Source organism: Eupeodes corollae, chromosome 3, assembly GCF_945859685.1.
Source record: "Eupeodes corollae chromosome 3, idEupCoro1.1, whole genome shotgun sequence".
Lineage (NCBI taxonomy): Eukaryota > Metazoa > Arthropoda > Insecta > Diptera > Syrphidae > Eupeodes > Eupeodes corollae.
This window is the reverse complement of record NC_079149.1, coordinates 82998036-83024110: the sequence shown is the minus strand read 5'-3', so window position 1 is coordinate 83024110 and position 26075 is coordinate 82998036. Positions and strand designations below refer to the sequence as shown.

The 26075-nt window shown below is 33.9% G+C and overlaps 2 protein-coding genes and 1 long non-coding RNA gene across 3 annotated transcripts; 1 reads left to right on the top strand and 2 right to left on the bottom strand.

The window, feature by feature from the left end:
- Positions 1–1724: 1724 nt before the first annotated feature.
- Positions 1725–11865, top strand: LOC129952341 (DNA-directed RNA polymerase II subunit RPB11). Its single transcript, XM_056064877.1, has 4 exons — positions 1725–1906; positions 1962–2051; positions 2113–2287; positions 11695–11865. Exons 1-4 carry the CDS (start codon positions 1854–1856, stop codon positions 11728–11730), a joined length of 354 nt encoding a protein of 117 aa, XP_055920852.1. The 5' UTR covers positions 1725–1853; the 3' UTR covers positions 11731–11865.
- On the bottom strand, positions 11847–12338 carry LOC129952342 (dolichyl-diphosphooligosaccharide--protein glycosyltransferase subunit DAD1). The gene has a single exon (XM_056064878.1). It carries the CDS (start codon positions 12240–12242, stop codon positions 11904–11906), a length of 339 nt encoding a protein of 112 aa, XP_055920853.1. The 5' UTR covers positions 12243–12338; the 3' UTR covers positions 11847–11903.
- A 2894-nt stretch (positions 12339–15232) lies between these two features.
- On the bottom strand, positions 15233–15911 carry LOC129952831 (uncharacterized). The gene is made up of 4 exons (XR_008782396.1): positions 15784–15911; positions 15505–15720; positions 15385–15450; positions 15233–15334 (listed from the first exon to the last, which is right to left on the bottom strand). It is a non-coding gene; the product is annotated as an uncharacterized LOC129952831 (long non-coding RNA).
- Between the last annotated feature and the right edge of the window lie 10164 nt (positions 15912–26075).

The window sequence follows — 26075 nt, the reverse complement described above, 5'->3', positions numbered from 1 at the left end:
GAAGACAAAGATCTATACGAGCTCCAATAGAACGAATGGGACCCCGTCATTGAGTTGTTTAACAAACGTTTCACTACGAACATACAAAAAACTCACCACAGACCGTCTCGGATGCGGATAAAATGAAAATATTCAAGTACTTTCTTTCACGCAGTGTTTTATATGGTATCTATTTTCTCAAGAATATATTTTTTTTAAATTCTTGAAGTGCAAACATTCTCCTAAGGATTTTTCTTTGCCATCAACACCCTTGAGTTGATAATACTTTCCGATGCTATGATCGAGCAGCATATCAGCGCAGACAAGGCCGTAACACTAGGTCGTCTCGAAGAAGAGTTTCAACTGAAGTTCTGGGGACGGGTGGAATGGGCTCACGACATTAACCAACAAGAAATACAAGGTCACTTAATTGCAGCTATCCTCTTTGTTCATTTCATCCAGTCCGAACAATTCACTAAGGAGAAACTAATTGTCTAGAAAATATATTATAGAATCAACAAAAAGGTAAACTCTTACTATAAAAATTCGTTTTATTTAAAACATTTTCTTCTGCTTTCACAACAAATTCAATGCACAATACTGAGCTTATGACTATTGCTTCTGTTGGCCAAATGTGCCTTCAGAATCACCATATGTATATTGGGGCTGCCCGAGCAACTTATAGGAGGGGTTGAGAATATTCTGAACGATTTCGTGTAGGTCCTTATGACCGGAGCAGAAAAGGTCAACTCCTAGTTCCAGATTCGTACCAAAATCATACTCATACAGAGCGATCACTGAAGCTGTAATGATGTGCTGCAATTTTTCCATGACTATCTCTTTGGCTTCTTCCTTTGAGGATCGGTTTGTCCAATGAACTGAGGATCTTCTTGATATTGGCAGACTGTTCATCAAGTTGCAATAGCCCACTATTGTGGTTTTATTCACTGAAATAACGATTCCCTCGCTTGAAACTCTGGAGAATCATAAAAGAAGGCTTTTATTCTCGACATTGACAAATTTTACATATTCTGTTAACAAAAAACAAAAAGCAGTAATTCTTATTTTGTAAGAAAGTTGTATAAATAATATTATTTACCACGACCAAATTTATTTCAATCTGAAATATTTGTTTTGACAGCAGCTATCAGCTGTTTTGTTTACATTAATTTGAGCGCTCAATTTTTCGAAAGGTTTGTTTATTTAGTTCAACTTTGAATTGCAAATAGTTTTCGAGAGGTTTTATATAAAACTTGTGGTTTACTAAAAATGTATGTAAAAACTTGAGTTTTCGATGTAGGTTTTCGGCCAAGGCCGATAATTTTGCGAAAACCGTGTTTTTGGTTTGGTGTCAAAAGCCTATTAGTTTATAATCAAGGACACAAATAACTTCTTTTTAAAACAAATAAGGCTTCGACCGCATTTTCTCAATTGTTTGTTTTCAAAGCAAAACACAATAATGATAAACACAAAAAAAAAAAAACAATTGTCAAATTCAAGCTTCATTTGCGACGAATTAAAAACTCACATGTGAAAGAAATGTCAAAATCGACGATTATTCGTTCATTCGTTGGTCGTGCTAATGTGAATAGTGCCTTAGAGTTAAAAAATAAATCGCCTATAGAGATTTTTTAGGTTTCACACATATAAGGAATACGATCAGCTGATTATTTTCCTCATACGATGTCTTCCAATCTTTGACGTCATCTTTTTTTGACTGGAATGGTTAAAGGTTGTTTGTAAAATTGAGTTATTCGGTGTTAGCTGTCATAACCTAGGGAATCACGAAACAAAAATTGGAATTAACTAAAACCGCGGTGTATTGATATTGGCATTTGGATTTGGTTCGTGTTTGTTTCTTCAAAAAACCCACAATGAATGCTCCACCAACTTTTGAATCTTTTCTTCTTTACGAAGGTGAAAAAAAGTAAGTAAACTGATAAAACAAACCGAATGATAACTAATTATAATTGTTATTTTAGAATCGTGAAGGAATTGGATACCAAAGTAACAAATGCTGCTATTTTTACTGTAAACAAAGAAGACCATACCCTCGGAAACATGATCAGAAAGTATAGAAACTGAATTTATTTAAAATAATAATATAGTTTTTCTTATTTAATATGTCTTTAGTCAATTATTAAAGGACCCAAATGTTCTTTTCGCTGGATACAAAGTACCTCATCCGTTGGAGCACAAATTCGTTATAAGAATACAGACAACTCCTGACTATTCACCGCAAGAAGCCTTTATGAACGCAATCACTGATTTACTAGCTGAGTTGTCACTTTTCGAAGAGCGTTTTAAGGTATGTTAGTAAAGATTAAACGAAACTATTAGAAATCTATCCTAACATCAGCCGCAACTAGCAAATACAAAACAAACAAAAAACAATCCGAATCTACAGAAACACCTGTCTAGGAGCTCTTCATTTTTGGGATAAATATTTGGTTTTGGATTTAATCATGACTTATTCTTTCGCTGGGTCTAATAATTAGGGTTTTTCTTTCCATTTTTGCCTGACAGATCTTTAGCTGGTCAAGTGATTTTTTAGTAAAGTTCTACGTCTGTTAATTTCTTTCTTTTCTTGGTCCTTAACATTTTGTATATGTCTAAGTATGTATATGTAGTCTTCCACGCATTAAATTTTTCTCCGTCCAGAATTATATTTTCTCTGACGTAGTCTGTTAAAACTTTTGTTTTTGTTTTGTTAACTTGTAGTCCATGGTTTTTGAATAAGCTAATGATTTCTGTTGTAATCTCCTGTATATTTACAGCTCATGTGGTAAATTGTCTTCCAGTTCGTCTTTATCTACTACTACGTATATACTAATATAAGTGGGTCCCCTTCTTTTTATTCTAAATTTAAGTTCTTTAACCCCTGTTTTTATTTGTGCTACATTGTTTTTGACAGTCTAAATATCGTTTGGATTCATATTTCGGTTTTCTAAGAATGTCCATAAGGATGGTGTTCAACAGAGTCAAATGCTTTATTGAAGTCTTTAAATAAGAGTATATTTATTGTCAAAATTCATTGCACTTTTCTATTAATTGATTCATCGTCTTTAGGTGGTCTGTTGTTGAGAAACCTTTTCTGAATCCTGCCTGTTCCCTAGGTTGTTTCTAGTTGAAAACTTCCTTGTTTTTGAAAAAAAAAGTATAAATTGTTATGGTTGTTTTTTCTCCATTGTTTAGGGATGTATTGTGTTTTGGAAAATAAGATGTTAAGATTTCAGAAAGCGATTTTTTTTCGTATTTATTATTTCTTCAGGTACTACATCATTTCAAGTGTATTTGTCCTTTTTGAAATTGTCTATGGTCTTTTCAATATTAACTTTACAAAACATACAGAGTGGTGGACAAGAATTTAACACACTTATTTAATAAAATAAAAAATCTTTTGCTGTGCAATCAGCGTTCTTGTCACCACCGATTTGGTTTTGGTAACTTGCTATTGCCAAAAAATTCAATGCTGCTGATAACTTAATGATAATCGGAATAGCATTTTGTCTTCTGCGAGCAGTCATGTCGGATGATATGGTGTTAAGTAAGAACATAAATCCGTCTTTAGAAAGATGATAGCTCTTAATAAAACTAAAACAAAAGTATATATTTCATTAAGAATGGGTTCAAATATTCTACATAAAGGGCGATTTTTTAAAAGCTAAAGGAAAGTTTTCCAAAAGAAACACATAAAGTTCAGAAAAATGCATGAAATCTTTATTTGAATCGATAGTACAGTCCATATGATTTAATGTTTGAAGATTATTTCATGCAAATGTCGACTTGGTTGCGCCTCAAATGATCGGTCTACTTAGTTCAATTTTGGTATACTCTTTCCAAAATTTCAGCCTGTATCTCACCAATAAATACTTCAATGTTTTGTTGCAATTCATCAATTGAAGCGGGCTTGTCTGTTTAGACATGAGCTTTAACATAGCCCCACAAAAAATAGTCCAAAGGCGTTAAATCACAGGATCTATGCGGCCAATTGACAGGTCCCGAATGTGAAATGAGTCCATTGTTGCGCGTGCTGTGTGGCATGTGGCAACGTCTTGTTGAAAACATGTCATGCAAGTCAAGCTCATGCATTTTGGGCAAAACAAAAAGTTGGATATCATCTCACGGTAGCGCTCACCATTCACAGTTACGTTACGATTCGCATCATCTTTGAAGAAGTTTGCGGTCCAATGATGCCACCAGCCCATAAACCGCACCAAACTGTGAATTTTTCTGGATGCATTCGTAGCTCTTGCAATGCTTCTGGCCGATATTTACTGCAAAACCGACAATTCTGCTTATTTACGTACCCATTGAGCCAAAAATATGCTTTGAAACACAATTTTTCGTTCGGCTTCAATTCTTGCACAAGCTGTATTTTGAAAACCATCACACCAAAATCCTTCCGCAAAATTTTCCACGTTGTTGAGATACAGCCCAAGTAGCGATCGGCGACGATGGTCATCATTAACCCTGGCCGATACAGCTGCTATGGTTTCTTCAGTTCACACTCTACGTAAGCGTGTTGGTGGTTTAATGTCCAACAATGTAAATTTGGTGCGAAATTTAGTCACAGTAGCCCGAAAAGCCGCTTCAGTGGTTTGATTAAACTGACTAAAAAATGAAAGAAGCGCGCGATGAACTAACAGAGCACGCATTTTGATAATAAAATTCAATAATTAGCAAGGGTTGTTTGTTTGAAAAACGATTCATGGTAAAATTAAAACAAAACACGAAACATACGTCAGCCGTTTAAACCAGTGTTGCCAAAAAGATAATAGCTAAAAAATCACCCTTTATATTTACATTGAAATTATCTCTTATTCTTCTATTATTTGTTCGTACAATTCTTCATTTTCTTACAAATTAAACCAAGTTCCACCAGTGTCAATTTTTGTAATGATTATTCTTGTACAAAAATTAAATGTTTTATTTTATTTTGGTTTTTAAAATTGTCAAACAACTCGATAATCGTTTGAAAGTACAACATTTTTTGAAAACAAGTTGGTATAACAGGCATCCGATTCTACTTTCATACGTAGTACGATTTGAAAGTAGAATAGGACATGAGTTTCGAATAGAATCAAAAGTAGAATCGAGTTACATAGTAGGGCCCCTGTAAAAAGGGAATTGAAACATTTTTACATGAACATTTGTTTAGCACACTTTAAGTTTTAGATGGATAACTTTTAATGTATGCAACTTAACATTATGGAGGATTCAGTATTAGGTAAGGAATGCTTTGTTTTTTATGACTGTACTGGATCTTCGAGGCAAACTTTCAACTAAAGCGACACATCGTTGTCACACATACCATGCATCTTGAATCAACTGCCATAATTCTTGCAAATTTTTCGACTTTCTTTTTTCAATTTGATGTTTCACATCATTCCATCGAGCGATTGTTGTGGTCATTTTAGAACGTTAATTTTATTGACCTCTAAGCAATTACGAGTATTCACAAGTTGTGATGTAGAAATCTCCATAGAAGTGGTAAATTTTCTTCTGAAAATGGAATCATATGGTGTATTAGGATACTTTTGTACACATGTTGGTCCATTTTTGTGTCAATTTTTACCATAGGACCAACACCGTGCCAGGAAACTGCAGCCCAGACCATAACATTCCCGTCACCATGTTTAACAGTATATCGAGGATTATGTTGCATATTCTGTGGACGCCATACATACTTTTTCCATGTGAACCAAACCCACGGAATTTGGATTCGTCGCTCCAAAGCACGTTTTTCCAAAAAATGAGTGGTTTGTTCAAATTTGTTTTTGCAAACTTTAATCTGGTTTTCAAGTTTTTGTTTGCACGAGTGGCTTTCGCTGGGCAACGCAACCACGTTCGTTTTATTCATTTAATCGGCGGCTTACCGTCCATGATGATATGTTGACATCATAATTTTCTTTCAGTTCGTTGCGGATGGCACTAGAGCTCTGAAACGGATCCTTGCTTGGCAAACGATAAATTACTTTGTCTTCTATTGATGTAGTCTTAATTTTATGAGGACATTGCTCGATGTTTTCAATGGTTCCAAATTCTTCAAAATGCTGAAGCGCGTTGTAAAACATTTTTCTGAAGCACTCCAAAAGCTTTGATATGTCAGAAACTGTCCTTTCCTTGTCTTTCATCTGCAAAATTATTTTTCGTTTATCTTTTGAGTACCATTGTCCTTTTGCCATGACTATTTAAGTAGATTTTAATTTTTTTGTTAATATTAACAAATACCCGATTACCTCAAAATGTGTCCTTTTGTTCAACTAAACGGATTAAAAGATGCATTAGGACCAAAATTAAAGACTTATGCAGTGTTCTCAAAACGCAAACAAATTTATTTATTTAGTCATAGAAAATTATTTTTTGATACGACAAATTGTTTTCAAGATAAACCCGAAAAACCGAAAAATCACTATGTTTCTCGTTACTGCCGCTAGAGTTATTTTATAAACTATAAGAGATACGAAAAAATTCACTGAAGCTTTTTTATAAAATTTAATGAGCTTTAATTTTGTCGAACAACATTTTTTGATACGACAAATAGTTTTCGAGATAAACGTGAAAAACTGAAACAAACTTCATGTTTCTCTTAACTGTCGATAGAGCTCACGTCGGATTCTTGGGGACTTTTTTTGGGTCATCACCAGACATCCCCTAGTAAGTGTGCCAAGTTTTAATACTGTTGGATTTTGTTTTGAGGTGAAAGTAATTTTTTTTGTTCATTGATTGTCGCGAAGATAAACAGCATATACGGCTTTATCAAACGCACAGATGTCATAGGTTAAATAAAGGGCAATTCAACACTTCAGGGTATCACAATGGATATACATTGATCTAAGTGAAGCAAGTTGATTGAAGAAGTTAATCGCCAGCCCATCAAACTAACCTAACCTCGTTCAGTGTTCGACAGTCCATCTTTCTTGTACAAATTTGCTTGATTTTAAACAACATTTAGTGATATTTTAGAAATTATTATATCCACATACATAAATCATTACTATTGGTTATAAACTTTACTAAAATATTTGTCGGTTAATGGTTTTGTGACTTTGAAATCAAAACAACTATGATTTTTAGTAAAGTCATTGGAATGAATAGTCCAATTATTGCATCCTTTTCAAGTCTGTTCCTGATTTTTGTTTTGAGTAATGTTACTTTTGAAAATATTCTTTCAGTGTTGGCTGAAGAATGTGGCTGTGAGAATACCTCGAAAACAAATTTAGACAATAATGGATATGCCAATCTATCATCGCCCAGTTTGATTTGGGGAACATACTTCCAAAATTCTTCAATATCGTTGTCGTTTATTTAGTCATTTGTTTTAATGTTTGAATTTACTAACATTCTCCGTTCATTATTTATCTCTTGACAACAATCTTCAGCCACTAGTTTTGGAAAATGTTTAAAAGAGGAAAAATGTACTGAACATTTTTGTTTACATTTGTTGTTGACTAAGATTCCATATGTATGAAGACACTGTTTTTGAAGTTAAATCTGGAACATATTTCCTTGGTACCTTCAACAAACAACGACATTGAAAACCTTGAACAATTTATACATATAATCTATATTTTTAGTATTTCTACTGTCGATGTAACTTTTTTTTAAAAAGAAACTCAACAGTGACTTCCTTATACATGTCTTGAATTTTGGGCTTTTCGGATTACATGCATTTGTTAAGTTTAGTAAAAAACGCTAGCACAAAACTAAGAAAACATAAATACATATAATTAACAGGGTCATTGAGCATATTTAGAATAGTTTTCCTTGATAATAAGTTATCACTTTTTGTTACGTTGTTAAAATATGCTTTTAAGGCATCATATTGCTCAAGAATACAATTAACTACTTCTTACCTCGAAAGCCAGCGTGTCTGTAAAATTTTATTTGGCTTCATCTCCAAAAGTTTTAAATGCTGCAATTCTCTTAGTACTATTCGAATATAATTATAAACATCTCAACATAAGTCTTCAGTACTTGAGGGTTAATTGAAACATGCAAATAAAGCGTAGAAATGAAAGGAGTGACAAATACACTTCATTATAAATAAGTTTGGGACCTCAGCTTGTAAATAAGTGCGAACTGATGAGTCCACTCCCATCATCACTGCAGGTTCATCGGCACCAATACCTTTTTTGAAGGGAGTTTTGAAAAATCATGAGATTTTCAATAAATTCATGAGATCATGAGATGGGAGTGAAAATGAAAAATCATGAGATTCAGCAACACTGCCTCAAAAAGTAAATCTTGCCAAATAAGCTGTTTGGCTTAGAACTGACCAAACTCTGACAACATTACTCCCATACCAGGAATTGTTGAGTGTTCTAGTCACTAGATCATAGTTTTCAGAGGACTGTTTGCGCCACCTAATTTATCTTATTTTTATTTAAACTATTTTGTGTTAAAAATAAAGGACTGGTTAAGTGAAGTTGCTCTTGTCAAAAACTCAGGACAGTTAAACCAAAACTTTTGGGTTCATACGAATTTGAAAAAGTTCTTTTCCATTTGTTTTTTAATTGGTCATTCATACAGTGGTGGCCAGAATAATAAGAGTGAAATGCTTTTCCAAAAATTTTAACATAAAAGTCTAAAAAAAATATTAAAATGGTAACATGTATTGTAAGTTAATATTTATTTCTGAGGTTTAGACCTGGCAATTGTGACGGCCATTGTAAAACGTGACACATTCTTTATTTCAAATCACCTTGTCACGACTTTAGCAGTGCGTTTGGGGTCATTATCCCCCTGGAATGTCAGTTTATATTTCAGATTATATTTGCAAATATAAGAAAACCGTCTTCCAATTTTTGGAGTTACGTTTCATTAGTCATTATATTTTTGATTCAAAAGGTGGACCTAATCCATTATAAGAAAAACATCACTAAATTTGTATACAGTGGTGGTCCAGTATAACGAACGATATAATGTCCAGAGTCAATTCGTTGCATCGAAACATTTTTTTCATACAAATCTTTAGGTTAATAGAAAGTACATTTGTATTTTTCATTAATTTATTAGACTTCTTAGACTTTAGAGTTTTCAATTCCATTTTGTTCTGCCCATTGGATGCAATTGTCAAAATTTCGGACAGCTTCGTGATGACTCATTCTTTGAACTTCATTTTCTGAGCTAGCATTTTCATCACATTGTTGCTATCAATAATTTCGGGTTCAAGGATTACTCATAATCATCATTCCAGGACTTCAAATCATATGTAGTGAATTCAGTCTGAAAAAATTATGTAAGACTTCATAGCTTACAAAACATTTTAAAATTGTGTTTACCTCTGGGAAAATATTTTTCATAAGAGCCACTTCATTTGCTACAACGATCATATCGTTTTGATTACGGAGAGATGATAGAGGAACATCATCCTCCTCATCAAATTTCTCATCTGAACTTGGAGATAAAATGTTCTTCTAGCACTTGTGAAGCACAACCGCGGATACTTTTTAACATGACAAAGCAATGAGTAATACAGCATCATAAAGATTAAGATCTTTTAGAGCATTGATTATGCCAATTACGGAATTCACAATTTTGCTAAGCAAGCTGTGTCTATAAAAAAGCTTAGTCATGCGTATGGCATTTTGATCCATGAGCTGGATGAAAGGTGTTACATTTGGTGGCATATACACCACCCAAATTTTGCCCTCATCGGTTTTTTTATTGATTCTTTTTCTGGTGGATTACTAGGAGCATGGTGCAAAATTAATAAAGCATTTATAGAAAGTTTCTGGTCTCTTAAAAATTCTTCAACCCAAAAAAAACACGGAGTTTAGTAACTTTAAAGATTTGGCATCTCTTTTCAAACCTGTGGAACAAAATTTTGAAAGAACTACGTTTTGAAGAGAGTTGCATTCATTCATGCAGATTTTGAGTAGGTGTAGTTAATGGGTAAAGGTTTGTTTTTAAAAGGCCTTGTCTTTTTTTATTTGCCACTGATGAGGGGATTAATTTTCTTTAAACCTGTAGCATTTGAACACGCTAGAAAAGTAAGACGTTCTTTAGACATTTTTCTGCCAGGGGCACTCGGTTTTGCAGTGTGAACATAATGATGTAGTATTTGGTAGCTTTTTCCAATATAATCCAGTTTTATCCGCATTGAAAATTGCATTATAGGTGAGTTTATTTTCTCTAATTATTTCAGCTAATTTCTTCTTAAATGTTTTGACAAGGTCTGCCCCTCGATAAAAGCTTTTCACCAGACTCTTTAAGAAGTCGAATTCCAAAGCGCTTTTTAAATTTTGTTAGCCAACCACTGAACCGTGGTAGTATTTTTTTGAAACTGCAATGCCTTGGCCTTTAAAATGTTACCATTAAAAGGAACATGACATTCAAGTTGGGCAATAAACCATTTGTACAATGTGGTTACAATTTTGGAATATTCACTCTTCTTTAATGATCGTCTACGAAAAGATCCACTGTTGGTATTTCTCAGACTTTCGAGAACTTTGCTCTCATTTTTCTTGATAGTGTATATGCTAGACTTGGGAATTCCAAACTTCTTCGAAAAGCCCGAAATCGAAACTCCTCTTTTATATTCGTCAATGATTTTAATTTTTTCTTCCATTGTAAGACGTTTACGCGACGACATCCTGCATAACTTTCTTATTCAGCATCAGACAAGAAACTGAGAAACCATGTTAAATATTCACGGCGCTTAAAAACGTAAAACAACAAACATGGGACTAAAAATCCGTTAAAGTTTTGTGCATAGCGAATAGAGCAACTGTCTACATACACGAAGGCGAATATGTAGGACATAACTAAGCAAGCAAAAAAAACACTTGTGTAATGGGAAATTGCGTATCTTCCAATATTATCATAAACATACGTGTTAGTAGATATGAAATCCTTTACAGTAATTTTTTTGTTCGTTATATAGAATACCTAATTGACTTGAAAAAAGTGTTCGTAATATCGATCATTCGTTATATCGGCATTCGTTACCGCAACAAAACTTTACCGTCCTTATGGTATTTCTATGATTTAGTTCTTTATTGTTTTTCCTTCTAACATAAATCAGCCATCAGATCCAAACAAATTTATTTTGTTTTCTTCGCTGAACAAAATATGTTTCCAGTTTCTAGGACTCCCTGATGCTTCGTTGAAGTTTACGAATTCTATGCACTGCTGTATGTTTCTTTTACTGTACATTTTTTTCTTGCAAACGTCAGCGAATCATTCGGGAAATAAAATCCAATGAAAAATGCGTTTTTAAGAAAGATGTTTCAAATGGTTGATTAAGAGATTCTCTAACTATTTATCTGTCGAGGTTGATGAAGTTTTCATTGGGCGTCTTTTTGTATATGTTGGAGTTTGTGGTTTATATCAGTCCTTTAATATTCGAGCCACAACACACGGATAACGTAGAAGTGAATTTTCAATAAAACCTAAAGTGTGGCATTCATCTCTTAATTTCAAAATCAAACAGATTCTTCGCGAGAACAATATTTTGTACGTCCCATTTTGTTTTAGTTTCAAAATAAAGAAAATATTATTCTAACTTGTTGGATATTAAGAAAGAGGTACCAAAAGTGAAGAAAAATTCATTACTTTATTCTTCACATTTGGCCACCACCTTATATGAACAAATATATTGATATGCAGAGTTTGCATGAGATGTTTTCTTTATCTAATTCTTTCACATTACTTTTAAATAAATTCTATACTATCATTAATTGTTAAATAAAAATACCTTTCTTTCAGGAAGCAATAAAGGAGAAAAAAGAAGGAGGCGATTAGATACAAAACATTACTCTTTAACCATGATTTAAATATAGTTGTAAAACCAAAATTACAAAAAACTGAAAAAGTCTTTATTCGTGTATTTTTGTTTTGATATAAAATAAAACTAAGCGTTTTGATTAAAAATTGCAATATTGTTTTATTAAGTTATCTCTAAAATGTACATTGTTTTATCCAATAAAGTTAGCTACAACTAAATGCAATACAACATGAGCAAATATGAAGTCAACAAATCCCCTTTCCGGCGAGATTTTACAAAATATTGTCTTGTTTTCTGGATTTGCTTGAAGCCGTAGACAAACTCCCAAAATGAAACAGCTCACACTCGATATGAACCCAGACAGGAATGAGTTAAAGGGAAAGGTTCCTACCAAACAGCAGTAGGCAAATTGAATAACGCCGGTAAATAAGATGTACAAAAGATAAGCATCGATCATCTTGAGTTTTTTCGATGTATGGTTAACATAATCACCGTAGAACTTTTCAAGTACACTTTTAATTTCGAGCATTTTAATAATATTTATTAATTCACAATATAAATCAAACAATTAACTTGAGGTTTTTACTTTGAAAAACGACAATGAGTTCCTTCTTCCTTTGCTTTAATCAAGTAAACCAAAACCAAACCACGTCATTTGTCTTCAGTAATAAAAGAGAACCAGCAGACAACAAACTTTCCCATGACATTTTCCTAAAGCAGTATTCACATGAGCACGACACGAATGAACGAATATTCGGTGATTCTGACATTTATTTAACATGAGAGTTTTTAATTCGTCGCGAATGAAGTTTGACAAGGAGAGACAGCCAAACACCATTCACCACCGAAGTCCGAAACCAAAATAAGATCGATTTTTTTGGGTTAAGTACGCGTGATTATTTTATTCGGTGCGAGTGTGGATAATGTGGAACGCAATAAAGTTTGACAGTTCGTACCAACTACAATTTTTTTCGAATACATATGTTTTCTTAAATTTATTAATATATGATATTGAAAAGTAAAAGTGTGCATCATAAATCAAATATAAACTATATTGCTATCGTTTTGTTAAGAATTTGTGTGGAAATATGTCTTCAAACGTATATAAACTCAAATTTTGTAATTTATTCGTCGTTCGTTGGTCGTGCTCATGTGAATACTACTTTAGACGTTCACATTGTGAAAGTCGATAGGTCTCGTTATACACATGGGTTGAGTTACGAACTGACTCGTAATTTTTCAACAAAATAAAATTAAAAGCCTGGCAACCACTGAGCATTTTAATTGCCGACAACTTATATAAAGTTGCTTCAAGTTGGTTGCAGAGGCGAAATACTTAGTTGATTTCCACCGCCCAATAGTCAACTTGTTTATTGGAAATTTGTGTTTTTCGAATAATTTGGGTTAAATTTTGGCAATTAACAACTTTATTGCATGATAAGTAAAACATTGGCTGCGTTCAATCTCGTGTTGGATAGGTGGATTTGTTCATACCTTGTTGAACGAGTTGGATAGGTGTATTGAGATAGCTGTCAAAAAATAAAGACAACTTTCAGCTTTTAAAAAGCAGAAAAACATTTAAGCTTTGAAGTAAAAATTGTTGTAAGATAAAACATTTAATAGATAGTTCAACTGATTAGTCGGTCGATAATGAATGGATAGGTGCGTAACAATTTAATAAATAAGAAATAACGTTAGTGTGTAATCTATGTTAAATTTCCTCTTTTGGAATTGGAATTCTATACGATTAATACTTTACTTGCGAAATTTCCGGTTTTAAATGACTTACGTTTAACAGAAAATTATCCTGACAGAAACGAGGACTATCATGAAAAGACAATTCCTAGATATAGCTTGGAAGAATTTCGATCTTATTTACGAATAAGCAGAAGAAGTAAATAGCTTCTTCATCCTCTATTATGTACAGAACATCCTCAAATATAACTTCAACTAACCTTTTTTATGTTTTCGTTTACCAACAAATACAAAAAACTGAAATCAATTTTCAAGTTTCTTGAAATTCAACCATCATGTGTTGAATTAGCTGTTCTGTCAGATACCTACATACCCCAGAAATTCTTTGGATTCCTTTTTTGAAATCTCTGTTGTTTTTGATCAGCTGTTATTTTACACGTGAAACACTTACAGAAAGGTATCCGGATACCCTATCTGACTAAGATTGAACTAAGCCATTAACAATTGGCTCGTATTTTGAAGAAAAATCAAAAAAGTAGAAAAGAAAATTCAAGAAACATTATTTTTAAGTAGATTAAGATTATTCAGATATAAATCCTTGGAACGTACCACCATACCAATCTATAATGGCTGAAACACAAACACTCTTCATCTTCACCTGTCGTTTACGAGTTCAGCCATGGAAATTCAATGCATGCTATCACAATGAAGCTCCGACCTGACGTTTCATTTGACTATCGGAAGGAAATATGAATCCAAACGGAGGCTCTAGTTCAAATTTACTGAACATTTGCTTTGTCTGATAGCTCAACAGCTGTAAAAAAGTCAACAAACAAAATAGTTGCTCTTTGGAGGGATGAAATAATAGAAATGTCATTCAAAGCAACCTCGAAGCAGACGTAACGCAGACTAAGCCGAAGCTTAAGCGTGTTTTTTTTGGCTGAATCACAAACACGCTTCAGCTTCGGCTTCGTCTGCGTTACGATGGGCCAGCTTCGAGGTTGCTTTGAATAACATTTCTATTATTTCATCCCTCCAAAGAGCAACTATTTTGTTTGTTGACATTTTTTTACAGCTGTTGAGCTGCCAGACAAAGCAAATTTTTATATATGGCTGAAACACAAACACGCTTTAGCTTCGGCTTCGCCTGACGTTAACGAGTTGAGCCAGAGGAATTCAATGCATGCTATCACAATGGAGCTTCGACCTCACGTTTCGTTTGATAATCGTAAGGAAAAGAACGTGATGTAACGTAATGTGACTCCAAACGGAAGCTCTAGTTCAATTATCTGAACATTTGCTTTGTCTGACAGCTCATCAGTTATAAAAAAATGTCAACAAACTAAATATCTGCTCTTTGGAGGGATGAAATAATAGAAATTTCATTCAAAGCAACCTCAAAGCATTCCTTCCGTAACGTAGACGAAGCTGAAGCGTGTATGTGTTTCAGTCATAATTGAACTAGAGCTTCCGTTTGGAGTCACATTACGTTACATTACGTTCGTTTCCTTACGATTGTCAAACGAAACGTGAAGTCGAAGCCACATTGTGATAGCCTGGATTCCAAGTTATGTCAGTATAAAAGGTAACGAGGTGGTACCTTAGGAAGCGATTCATTTTCCATTGGTTAATGTTAAAGAACGCATATCGAAGCGCAACAAATGCGAAGAAATTTTAAAACTTATTTATCTCTATATTTTCTATTAACGGCATTAAATGGTCTTGCCTTCTTTTTAAATAATTTACAAATTTATTTTGAAAATTATTTTTTATAAATAAATAAATACAAACAAAATCAAATGAAGAGTTTCCTGATATAAAAAGTACCTTCCATCCAAGTTATTTCCAGTTTGTTCGTTTTTGATGGGTGCTTCTGCCAAGTCATCAGTTGGATGATCTTGAACTTCATCGATTGGTGGTTCAATCCTAAAAGTAGAAAATTATGTAGAATTTGTAATGAAACTGAATTATATTACATTTGTTCCATCCTGCAACAAGCTTCGTCAAAGTTATCTACCTGATCGTCTTAAACTTCTTCTTTTCTGTAATTAGAAAATTTTAGGTTGAATTTGTTTTGAATAAATGATTAATCTTACATTTGTTCTATCATGTTATGCATGTTAGGGAAAAGAGTTGGAACAGCATCCTCTGTGAGACGTTTGTTAGTCTCAAGCGTCTTAATACATTTTTTATAGAAGTGAAGATCGCAGGTGAAAAATTTCTGGAGCGGTCGACTTGAATCTATCACCTGGCCATTTAGAGATTCAATAGCTAGTCTCCATTCTTCTCTGACTACGCCTTTACGAACCAGTCTAAATAATGGTAAAAAATATGATTTTAGCTAGGAATCATACGTTCCTTAAAAATATACTTACAAAAACAAAGACACATATCTGTTCAATTGATGCGAAATGCATCCTAGAATTGAACACTTTTTCATTTTTATTTCTTATTTAAATTTCTTTTATTTTGATCAACTACACAAATCACAACACAAAATACATAAACATATGAGAAAACAAGAAAGAATCTCCAATGTCAAGTGTCATAAATGTTACACAAATTTTCCGCATAGTCCTCTTTGCGCTAGTGTTTTGTCCGTTAAAAGTGGAACCATCGTGAAGTTGGCTACTAGCAGTCCATGTATAGTATGTCTATGATAAAATTAATGTAAACAAAACAGCTGATGGCTGCTGTCAAAACAAGTATTTCATTTTGAAATAAATTTGGTTGTTGTAAGTAATATTATTTATACAATTTTGTTACAAAATAAGAATTATTTCTTTTTGTTTTTTATTTACGGAATACGGAAGAGAAAAAAAAACAAAAAAGGAAACTTTGGGCGAGCTGCGTAGCAACAGAAAAATTGTGGGACAATTTTCCAACGTCGAGAATAAAAGCCCCGGAGAAAAACTTTCCGGTAACTCCGTTCAATCACAAGGGTTTGGGAGAATTGAGAAAGGCGATAAGTTCATTTGTAGAGGAGAATAAGTATAAAAGAAAATCGAGCTAGGAAAATTTGCGCTAAAACATTCCACAATGTGGGAATCGTTGTTCCACAGCAGTTTTCTATCGCAACTTGATGAACAGCCTGCCAACATTAAGAAGACCCTCAATGCTTTGGACAAACCAGGAGTCCTCAAAGGAAGAATTTAAAGAGATAGTCATGGAGAAATTGCAGCTCATCATAACAGTTTCAGTGATCGCATTGGATGAGTGTGATTTTGGTACGAATGTGAAACTAGGAATTGGCCTACACGAAATCGTTCAGAATTTCAGCCCAAATATACATATGGTGATTCTGAAGGCACATTTGGCCAACAGAAGCAATAGTCATAAGCTCAGTATTTTGCATAGAATTTGTTGTAAAAGAAGAAGAAAATGTTATAAAATTAATTTATATTGTAAAAGTTTTGTTTGTTGTTGATTCAATGATATATTTTCTACACAATTAGCTTCTTCTTAGTGAATTGTTTGGACCGGTTAAAGTGAACTAAGAGGAAAGCTGCAGCCAAGCGAGTTTGTAGTTCTTGTTGGTTCATGTCGTGAGCCCATTCCACCCGTCCCCAAAACTTCAGTTGAAACTCTTTTTCTAGACGACCTGGTGTTACGTTAAAATCAATTTGAATTGTTTAGAATTCATTTTATTTCCACAAATAATTTGAGAAGAACAAAACTTTTAACTTACAAATTTTTTTATCAATACAAAATTTGACAGCCGGTGTTAAACAAATTTAAATGTCAAATGAAAACGTGTAAATGTTTTATGTGAACGATTTTCGGGTTTTCGAAAACATTTTGCCCAAAACTTGGTTTTGGGTTTGGTGTGAGAAGGCTATTAGATAGTTGTTAGGTGGCGAGATAAGATTGTGTAAACAGACAGAGCTGCTTGGGTTGTTGATTCCCCACACACGGCAAAGCCAAGCATTGATTTTTGACTTGGTGAAAATAATAATTGGTTGACAAAGCCAGTTTAATCACACACGTTTAATCATACACGGTCCATTTTTGACCGGCTCCATTTGGCTCTATCATGAATGGCTAACTTAAAATTGAAAAGAAAACTAAATAAATCCTAAAAAATATAACTGATATATTGCTTGGTTTACAAATGTAATCCTTATTTTTTTTTATTTTCAAACTTGCTTGTGAAACCAGAAAAATAGAAAATGAAGATGTTTATATCATTAAATGTTTAAACCATTGACATTACTAGTTCTTATGAAAACCCCTCTTTAAAGCGATTCCACCTCTTTAGAAAATGTACATTTAGTTTTTAAAAACCATCTGTTGTTTCTTTGCTTCAACAATCTCTTTTTGAAAGAAACTTACTTACTTTACTTTTGTTAGCGCTACAGCGCATTGTGGTCCTGGGCCTCAAATAATAACTTTCGCCAGCTTACTCGATCTCTAGCTTGCTGCCTCCAGTTTCGAATACCAAGTTGACGTGCGTCGGCCTCAACTTGATCACTCCAACGGAGATGAAGCCTGCCTCTGCTTCTTGTTAATTCAAGCTTGGCGTTGAATACCTTACAGGCTGGAGCTTCGATGTTCATTAGCTCGACATGCCCTAGGCATCTTAAGCGTTGTAGACGCAGTTTTTTGACCAGTGCCAAGTCGCTGTACAGCTCGTATAACTCCTGATTAAATCTTCTCCACCAGATGTTACTTTGGCTGTCGACACAAACTGGGCCATATATCGTACGCAGAACCTTCCTCTCAAAGATACAGCAAGACTGGGATGATTAAAGTTTTATACAGTGTCTCTTTGGTACTTCGCGATAGGGCCTTATTCCTCAACTGATTACTTATGCCAAAGAAACAGCGATTAGGAAGGGTAATTCTGCATTTGATCTCCCTGCTAATGTATTTCGCAGAATTAACAGCAGTGCCCAGATAAACAAATTCGTTTACCACCTCGAAGTTGTACCTGTCGCATTTTGACCAACTACGGTGTGAATCGACTCTATTTGACGACAGTAAATACTTCGTTTTGTTCTCGTTAATGTCAAGACCCATTTTCTCTCCAATATTTAAGGACATTCTAAGAATCAAAGGACAGTATTCATATTTAATTTTTGTAAGTGACTCATTTTAGTGTCTCTTCGTTTGTCAATAAATCGTCTATGATGTTAAATGTGGATTTTTCATCCGTATTATTTGGTTGTCCAAAACTGACTTGAACGAAAAGTGCAAATTTCCCCGCCACCTTAACGCTTACATAATATTGCTAGTACGCACCTCGCTCTCATATTTCTCTTCAAACAAGTTAAATTGTCTTTAAGATTAATATGAAAAATAGCTCTTTAAAAATTGTCCTTTAAACAGAATATTCATTTACAATTTTCAAAAAAAAGTATTTGAAGAGTTTTATGACTCTTGAATAAAAGGAGGAAGAGCTTTTAGAACAATATGCGTACTCTATAGGCTAACCTTAAAAACCTTACAACCTTTAGTCCTTTCATTGATATTTTGGAGTTGCCAACTTTAAAATTTGTGAGTGTTTAAGTTAAAAAGTGTATTATTGTTCTGTTGTAAGCGTAAGAGGTATTGCACATTAGCGCGTTATGCCATTTTTTTTTCATGGCTGGCTTCCCCAGTAGGCATATCCACCATGTACCAAACACTTAATTATAGATATAACCTGGCCATTATAAACTTAATTTTGACAACTATTTACCACTGAAACTCTATAGAAAATTATCCTGACTATTCAAAAAATAATATACAAACCGTCACGTAAAGAATCTGAAACATTAAAGCTAAGAAAATCAACGTTTTGCCTGCTCGGTGCCGAAGACGCAATTCCAGCTCCAAGTATTACTAATAGAATCCCAATTGGATGAGCCATCACCTCTTGATGGGCTCTTGTTGTTAAACTTTTGTGATTGGCTGCAAAATTTTGACGTGCGGCTGTAAAAACAAAATAAGTTTAATTTATTTGTGTGTCCAAGGTACTTTATTATTCAAACAAAAAATGGCGTTTCAAGTATCTCTTCCTGAATTAACAAGGGTCATAATATAAGGGAATAATTTATACTATGGGTTTAGTGGCTATTGAATTTTATTTTTATATCATGCCGAGAAAAGCTTTTCTTTGTTTTTACTTTCGACATATAGCAACTATATGACAATGAGATCCATTTCAACTGCGGCACTGGAAGTTATGCTCAATCTAGTTCTCCTAGACCTCCTTTTTCAAAAATCTGCGGCCAAAAGTGTCCGGAGACTTAGTCAAACTAAAGTCTGGATAAACAGTTCCATAGGACTTGCCCAGATCCTTCATAAAGTTATGGGTCATAGTAATACAACAGACTTTAAAATACCCGAACTTGATGTCCATAATCCATTCCAGGCTGCCATACCAAGCAGAGAGGAATGGATAGATAATATACCATACTCAATGAGTCGTCAATAGCTATATATGTATACTGATGGCTCTAAAATGGACACTGGTGTAGGGGCAGGCTTCTGTTCTGAAGCTTAGGCTTCCAAACTACAGTAGCGTCTTCCAAGCGGCGGTCCTGGCAGTGACAACAGCTGCTATGAAGGTATCAATGATGGCGATACCACGAGCTGATATCACCTTTTACATTGATAGCCAAGCTGCAATAAAAGCGATTACTGCAACTGAGGTCAAATCAAAGCTTGTTTCATACTGGCTTAAGGTTCTTTGGGAACAGCACAAAATCAGACTCTGCTGGGTCCCTGGCCACAGCGATATACTAGGCAACGAGAAAGCCGATGAATTAGCAAGATTAGGGTCAATGCTTGACGTAAGCCAAGCTCAGCTAGTTAGCACCTCTACTGTATTTAAAACAGGAAATCTCAAAAAGAAAAACTTTCAAGGCCGATGAAAGGTGGAACCTTCTTGACACCTGCGTCACTACAAGAAAGATCTGGCTTTGTTTTAACAAACAAAGAACGGAAATAATTATGCAGCTGCACAAGGGATAACTTCGATCTCTTGTGAGCATAATCAGCGGACATAATCTGGTAGGTTAACATATGAAAAAGATGAGAATCAGCTCAAATGATCTATGCAGAGGATGTGGTGACGAGGAGGTGCATGAAGACACTCCGCAATTTCTGTGTCACTGTCCCGCACTCTCCCATTAAAGGAGGAAACTGCTTGGCAACTATTTTTTCGGGAATTTAAAAGAACTCTCTAGTACGCCAGGTACGAATATTCTGAAATTCGTCAAATGGCTTGACTAACTGAACACATAGGTTTTTTTATTAGCTTGAGTAGCAATACTCACGGTATCACAATGGATCTGTATTGATTTAAGTGTGACGTTAAAGACATCAACTGTCAGCTCCTCAACCTAACCTAACTATATGTCAAGTATTGCATGTATAAGAAAATTTTTAACGATAGATTTAAATCCAACATGACATTCCCATGTTAGATAAGTCGAAAAAGCTTAAAAATTAAGGTTTTAAGCCGTTTTGTGTAAGGCATTTTTTTTTCAAAGAACAAAAATAACATGCTTTGAAGAAAAATCGCAAATTCGAGTTTTCTCTGAAACTTGTTTACTTGATGCCTTCTTTTAATAAAACATATTTTTTTATTTGCTCCAGAAGTTTTCTCACAAACTAATGAATTAAAAAAATAGGTCAAAAGGGGTAAATATTTTTTGACGAAATTTAAATGCAAAATGCATATAAGTACTAAAACTGTATACTTAAATTATTATTAAGGCAAAATTCAAAAATTTTGTATTTACAACATTAATTTGAAAAGAAACACTAACATTTTCCAAAAAGAAAAACAAAATAATAAATCAAGTTTTTTTCTTTAGTTAATGACTTTTTTTAAATTTTCGAAGAAATACTCATTTTGCAAGTGCATTTTTAAATCTTAAAATACAGGAAATATTATTAAACAAACTCTTTGGATGTATAAGCAACTTCGTGCGATCCAGTCGTATATTTATTTTTGTTTTGATTTTGTTTTAGATTCCTACTTATTTAAATGGCTTCGTTAGATCTAGAGTTGGATTTTTAGATACCTTGTTGAACGAGTGGAATTCCTACAATGGGTGCGTTCATTCTCAGACAGATAGGGTATCCGGGTACCTTTTTGTTAATGTTTAAGGTGTAAAATAACAGCTGAGATGTCAAATTGAATTTCAAAGGTATCCAAGAATTTCTGGGGTACGTACTTATCTGACAGAACAGCAGATTCAACACATGGTTGAATATCATGAAACTTGAAAATTGATTTTAGCTTTTTGTATTTGTTGGTACACAAAAAGATACAAAATGTTAGTTGAAGTTGTATTTGAGGATGTTCTGTACATTTGTTTTATCTTACAAAATTTTGACTTCGAAGTTTAAATGTTTCCCTGCTTCTTGTGAACAGCTGAAAGTCGTTTTTATTTTTTGACAGCTATCTCAATACACCTATCCAACTCGTTCAACAAGGTATCTCAAAATAAACCTATCCAAGATACCCTATCCAAACGAGATTGAACGTAGCCATTAAGATAGCTGCCAAAAAATAAAAATAACTTTGAGCTGTTCAAAAAAAGCAGACAAACATTTAGATTTTGAGGTCCAAAATTATTTTAAAACAAAATTTTCCTTGCTCTATGTAGCCGAATTATATGGAATCACGATTTATTCGAGAAAATATGCGTTAAGACAAGGTGTAATGGTCATCTTCTGATGAGCCCAACCATTACATCGGGGCGAAACGCATATGTTTATATTCATTTTCATTTTCATGATTTTAAATCATATTTTTTAAAATAAACGGTGTTCGGGGAAAAAACAATTCGACTGCAATAAAAATAGTTACAATTTTTGTATCTTCTTTGAAGACTTGTAGCATCTTTATAATTCGCAGTTGCTCTATGTAGCTCGGATTATATGGAATCTCAATTTATTCGAGAAAATATGCGTCAAGACAAGTTGTCATCTTCTGATGAGCCCAACCATTACATTCGGGGCGAAACGCATATATGAACACTTTTATATTGGCTTATATTTTATTATTTTTCAGCTTTTCTATCATATATCAACATATATTAGAAATGGTTGGATACATTTGAATTCCTTTTTTGACATCCCAGCTCTTTTGGATAAGCTGTTCGCTTCTACTTAAAACACTAACAAAAGGTATCCGAATTCTTTATCTGTTTGAGATTGAAAGCAGTCAATGCCTATTCTTTAGGAAAGGCATAATTTTTAATTGTCAAACGTCAACAAATTTGACAACTTCAAAAGAAATAGTTGCCTTTATGATGTACTGTTCAAAATGAAGCTTTTTATTGGAAAACCCTTTAAAAAATATAGTTGTTTGCATTTTATAATTTTTTAAATTAATCCAATCAAATTTTTGATTCAAGTATTTTGAAAACAAAGAAACGGACTTGTATCAAATCATATAACCTATTGTTGTTATCGTTTAATAAAATGTTCAGAAAAACTTAATAATACTTGAAAGAAATACTACCAAAAGGGTCAAATATGTCAAAAGAATATTGGACAATATTCAAAACATGGCTTTTCTGTCACTAAAACAAAATACCTAACTTTTGTTCACTTTTTGGAAAAAGAATGTATAGTAAAGGGGTCATCCCATTTGATGGGTTCAAAAAATCGATTTTTTTTTCATAAATTGCTAGTTTAATATGTCTAGAATACGGTAATAAAGGGGTTTTTCAAAATTCGAAGTCGTTGTAAAGATACAACTTCGGGCTGTTAAAATATATAAAACAAATAGAGGAATCGGTAGAAAAGGACCAGATAAACTTACTGATAAAGCTATTCAGGAAATCTTTAATGAAGGTTTTCAAGGTAATTTGATAGTAATATCGGTAATGGGATGCCGTATAGGCCGCGAGCCCATACTTAAGAAACGTGATGAAAAGCGAATCTCACGTTCTGAGCGGTGAGTAAGTGCCGTTAAACAAGCCAGAATTGATTCAAGAGCTGAACAATCTGCTTTGAAAGAATTTCAAGAAGAAGAGGAATGAATACTCGATGGACCAGGCATCGCTGATTGGAAGGTAAGTTGATATTTTCATAGTTAAGAGGACTTGAAACTTTAAACGAGTTTTTCTCAAAACTGTGATTTTCAAACTCTAAACTTTCCTCCATCGTATCTCAAAAATGGCTTGACCGAATGAAATGAAATTTGATGGGTTGGATTCAGCACATGTAAACACATGAAATGAACTATCGACAAGCAAAAATTTCAAAAAAAACGCAAAATTCTCGACTATTTTGTCAAAATGTCTACTAAAAGTCCAATTTGTGGTATATTAATTTGATGATAGTTCATTCCGTGCATTTAAGCTCACAGATTAAAACTTCGTTTACTTTTTTTGTTTTGGATAAGCCAATCAGCGGAAATCGTGGAGGAAGTGCGAGTCCATTTTTCGAGGTGGAGTTGTTCACACCACCACCGGTGTAACTCGTGTTCTTTACAATATTTTTTATTCAAATTTCATATTTATATTGTCGAACTATGTAAATAAATGATAATAAACTTAATAAAGTTGTATCTACTTATTGGTCGTACAAAAAAAACCTAAACATTCCTTAAAATACATACATGGGAGGACCCCCTTAAATATAATTTCTGTTTACATAATATGTGTATACTTAATGAATGAATAAGTGCTCGACTTTTAAAAAAGGTATAGCTCTAACAGCAAGGCCTTTAGTTCTTTTTTTTAATAATAGTTAAGACTACCTCAACTTCACTGGCAGAAAGAACAACTTAAGTTTTCAGCTTTGAATTTTTAATTTGACTCTAGGTAGAAGTAGAGTAGGTTTATTGGAGTACAAAATAATTCATTTTTGAAATAACTTAAATCTAATAAAATAAATAATAAACACAAATCAGTATTTCTTATCTCACTAAAATTGTCAAACTATATTTTTTGTTTTAATTTACCTACAATAATAAATTATCGATTAATCAAAATAACTTACACTTTATTTGATTTTCCGTGTAGAGATTGTAAATATGAAGAAAATAAATGTACTCTTGTTGCTTTTTTTCTATTCTAGCCGAATAAAATGGGCTTCATCAATATTTAAATAACTATGTATTAAATACATTTTGTTTAAAAAACATAGACTCTAGATACGAAGGTACCAACTTTTTCACAATTCAAAATGTTGCATATTTTTCAGGAGGGAGAAGTAGTTTATACGGACCGAATATCAGTATTTAGAAATGAGAATTTCCCACAAAAATATGTGTGTACACCAATGGAAAACAAGAAAATTAAAGAAATGTCAGCTGTCGCTACACTGATAAGAAAAATAGAGGTGAGCATGGCGAACATGAATATTAAATTGTAGAAAGTTTTTTGAAGTTCTTTCTAACGGTACAATTTGTCTTTGATAATAATGGCGCAAAATTTAACAATTAACTAGTTAGCAATTTTGGTAAATATTTAGCAATTTATTGAGGGAGTCTAAAGTTAGACAAAGTAAATGTATACGTTAAATCTTTAAATCTGACACTTTAATGAGGCCATTGCGAATATTTCTGTGCAGGAGTTTACAAGTACTTACTTACTTACGGTGGCGCTACAGTCCTGTGTGAACTAGCATTCACCCATCAAACTTCTCCATCTAGCTCGGTCCCTAGCTAGATGTCTCCAGTTTCGTTTTGACCAAGACGTCGGTGTTGTATGTCCTTTCTTGACGACAGCATGAACTTTGTTTTGCCTTCATTAACCGTTAAACCCATTTTTGCCGTCTCTGCCTCAATACTCACAAAAGCCCCATTGAGTTGAGTTCTTCCGAGTATGTCAATTTCATCAGCATCTGCTAGTAATTGGACAGACTTTTAAAAGATAGTGCCTCTAGTGTTGACGTGTAAGCTCTGCACTATTCTTTCAAGCACGATGTTAAAAAAATCACACGATAGCGCATCACCTTGTCTAAAACCTTTTTTGACATCGAAAGGTTCTGTTAAGTTGTTTCCAACCTTTATGGAGCAGCGTGAATTCTTCATGGTCATCCTGCACAGACGGACGAGTTCGCCAAAACTAGACATGGCTCTATACAGCTCGTCCCTGTAGATGTTGTCATATGCGGCCTTGAAATCGATGAAAAGATGGTGGGTGTCGATTTGGTGTTCTTGAGTTTTTTTTAAGATCTCCCGTAATGTGAATATTTGATCGACTGTGGACTTTCCTGGTCTAAACTTACACTGATAAGGACCTATTTGGTTGTTGACGATGGGCTTTAGACGTCCACATTTTATGGCAGAAAACTTATCTCCAGCTGCTTTAAAGAGCTTGGCATTAAAGCCATTCGCGGCTTTATTAGATTTCGGCTTAGATATGGCAATCTTTACTTCGTCTAAGTCGGGAGGACGGAATTGTTGGCTTCCGTCGTTTATGTTGAATGAATCACCCTGTTTGACACCGGATTTGGTTTGTCGTCGCCGTTTTACAGTCTGCAGAAGTGGCCTTTCCATATCCTCAGCATTGACTGCGGTTCCACTATGATGTTTCCACTTTCGTCTTTGCAGCCTTCGGTTCTAGGTTTATGTACCTGTGCATTTCATTTCACCTGTTCATAAAACTTTCGAACTTTATTCCTGCTTTTAAACTTCTCAACATCTTCGACCGCACGCTTCTCGTGCCCTCTCTTTTTCCTTCTGAGAAGTCGGTGTTCCTGTCGCCTCTTC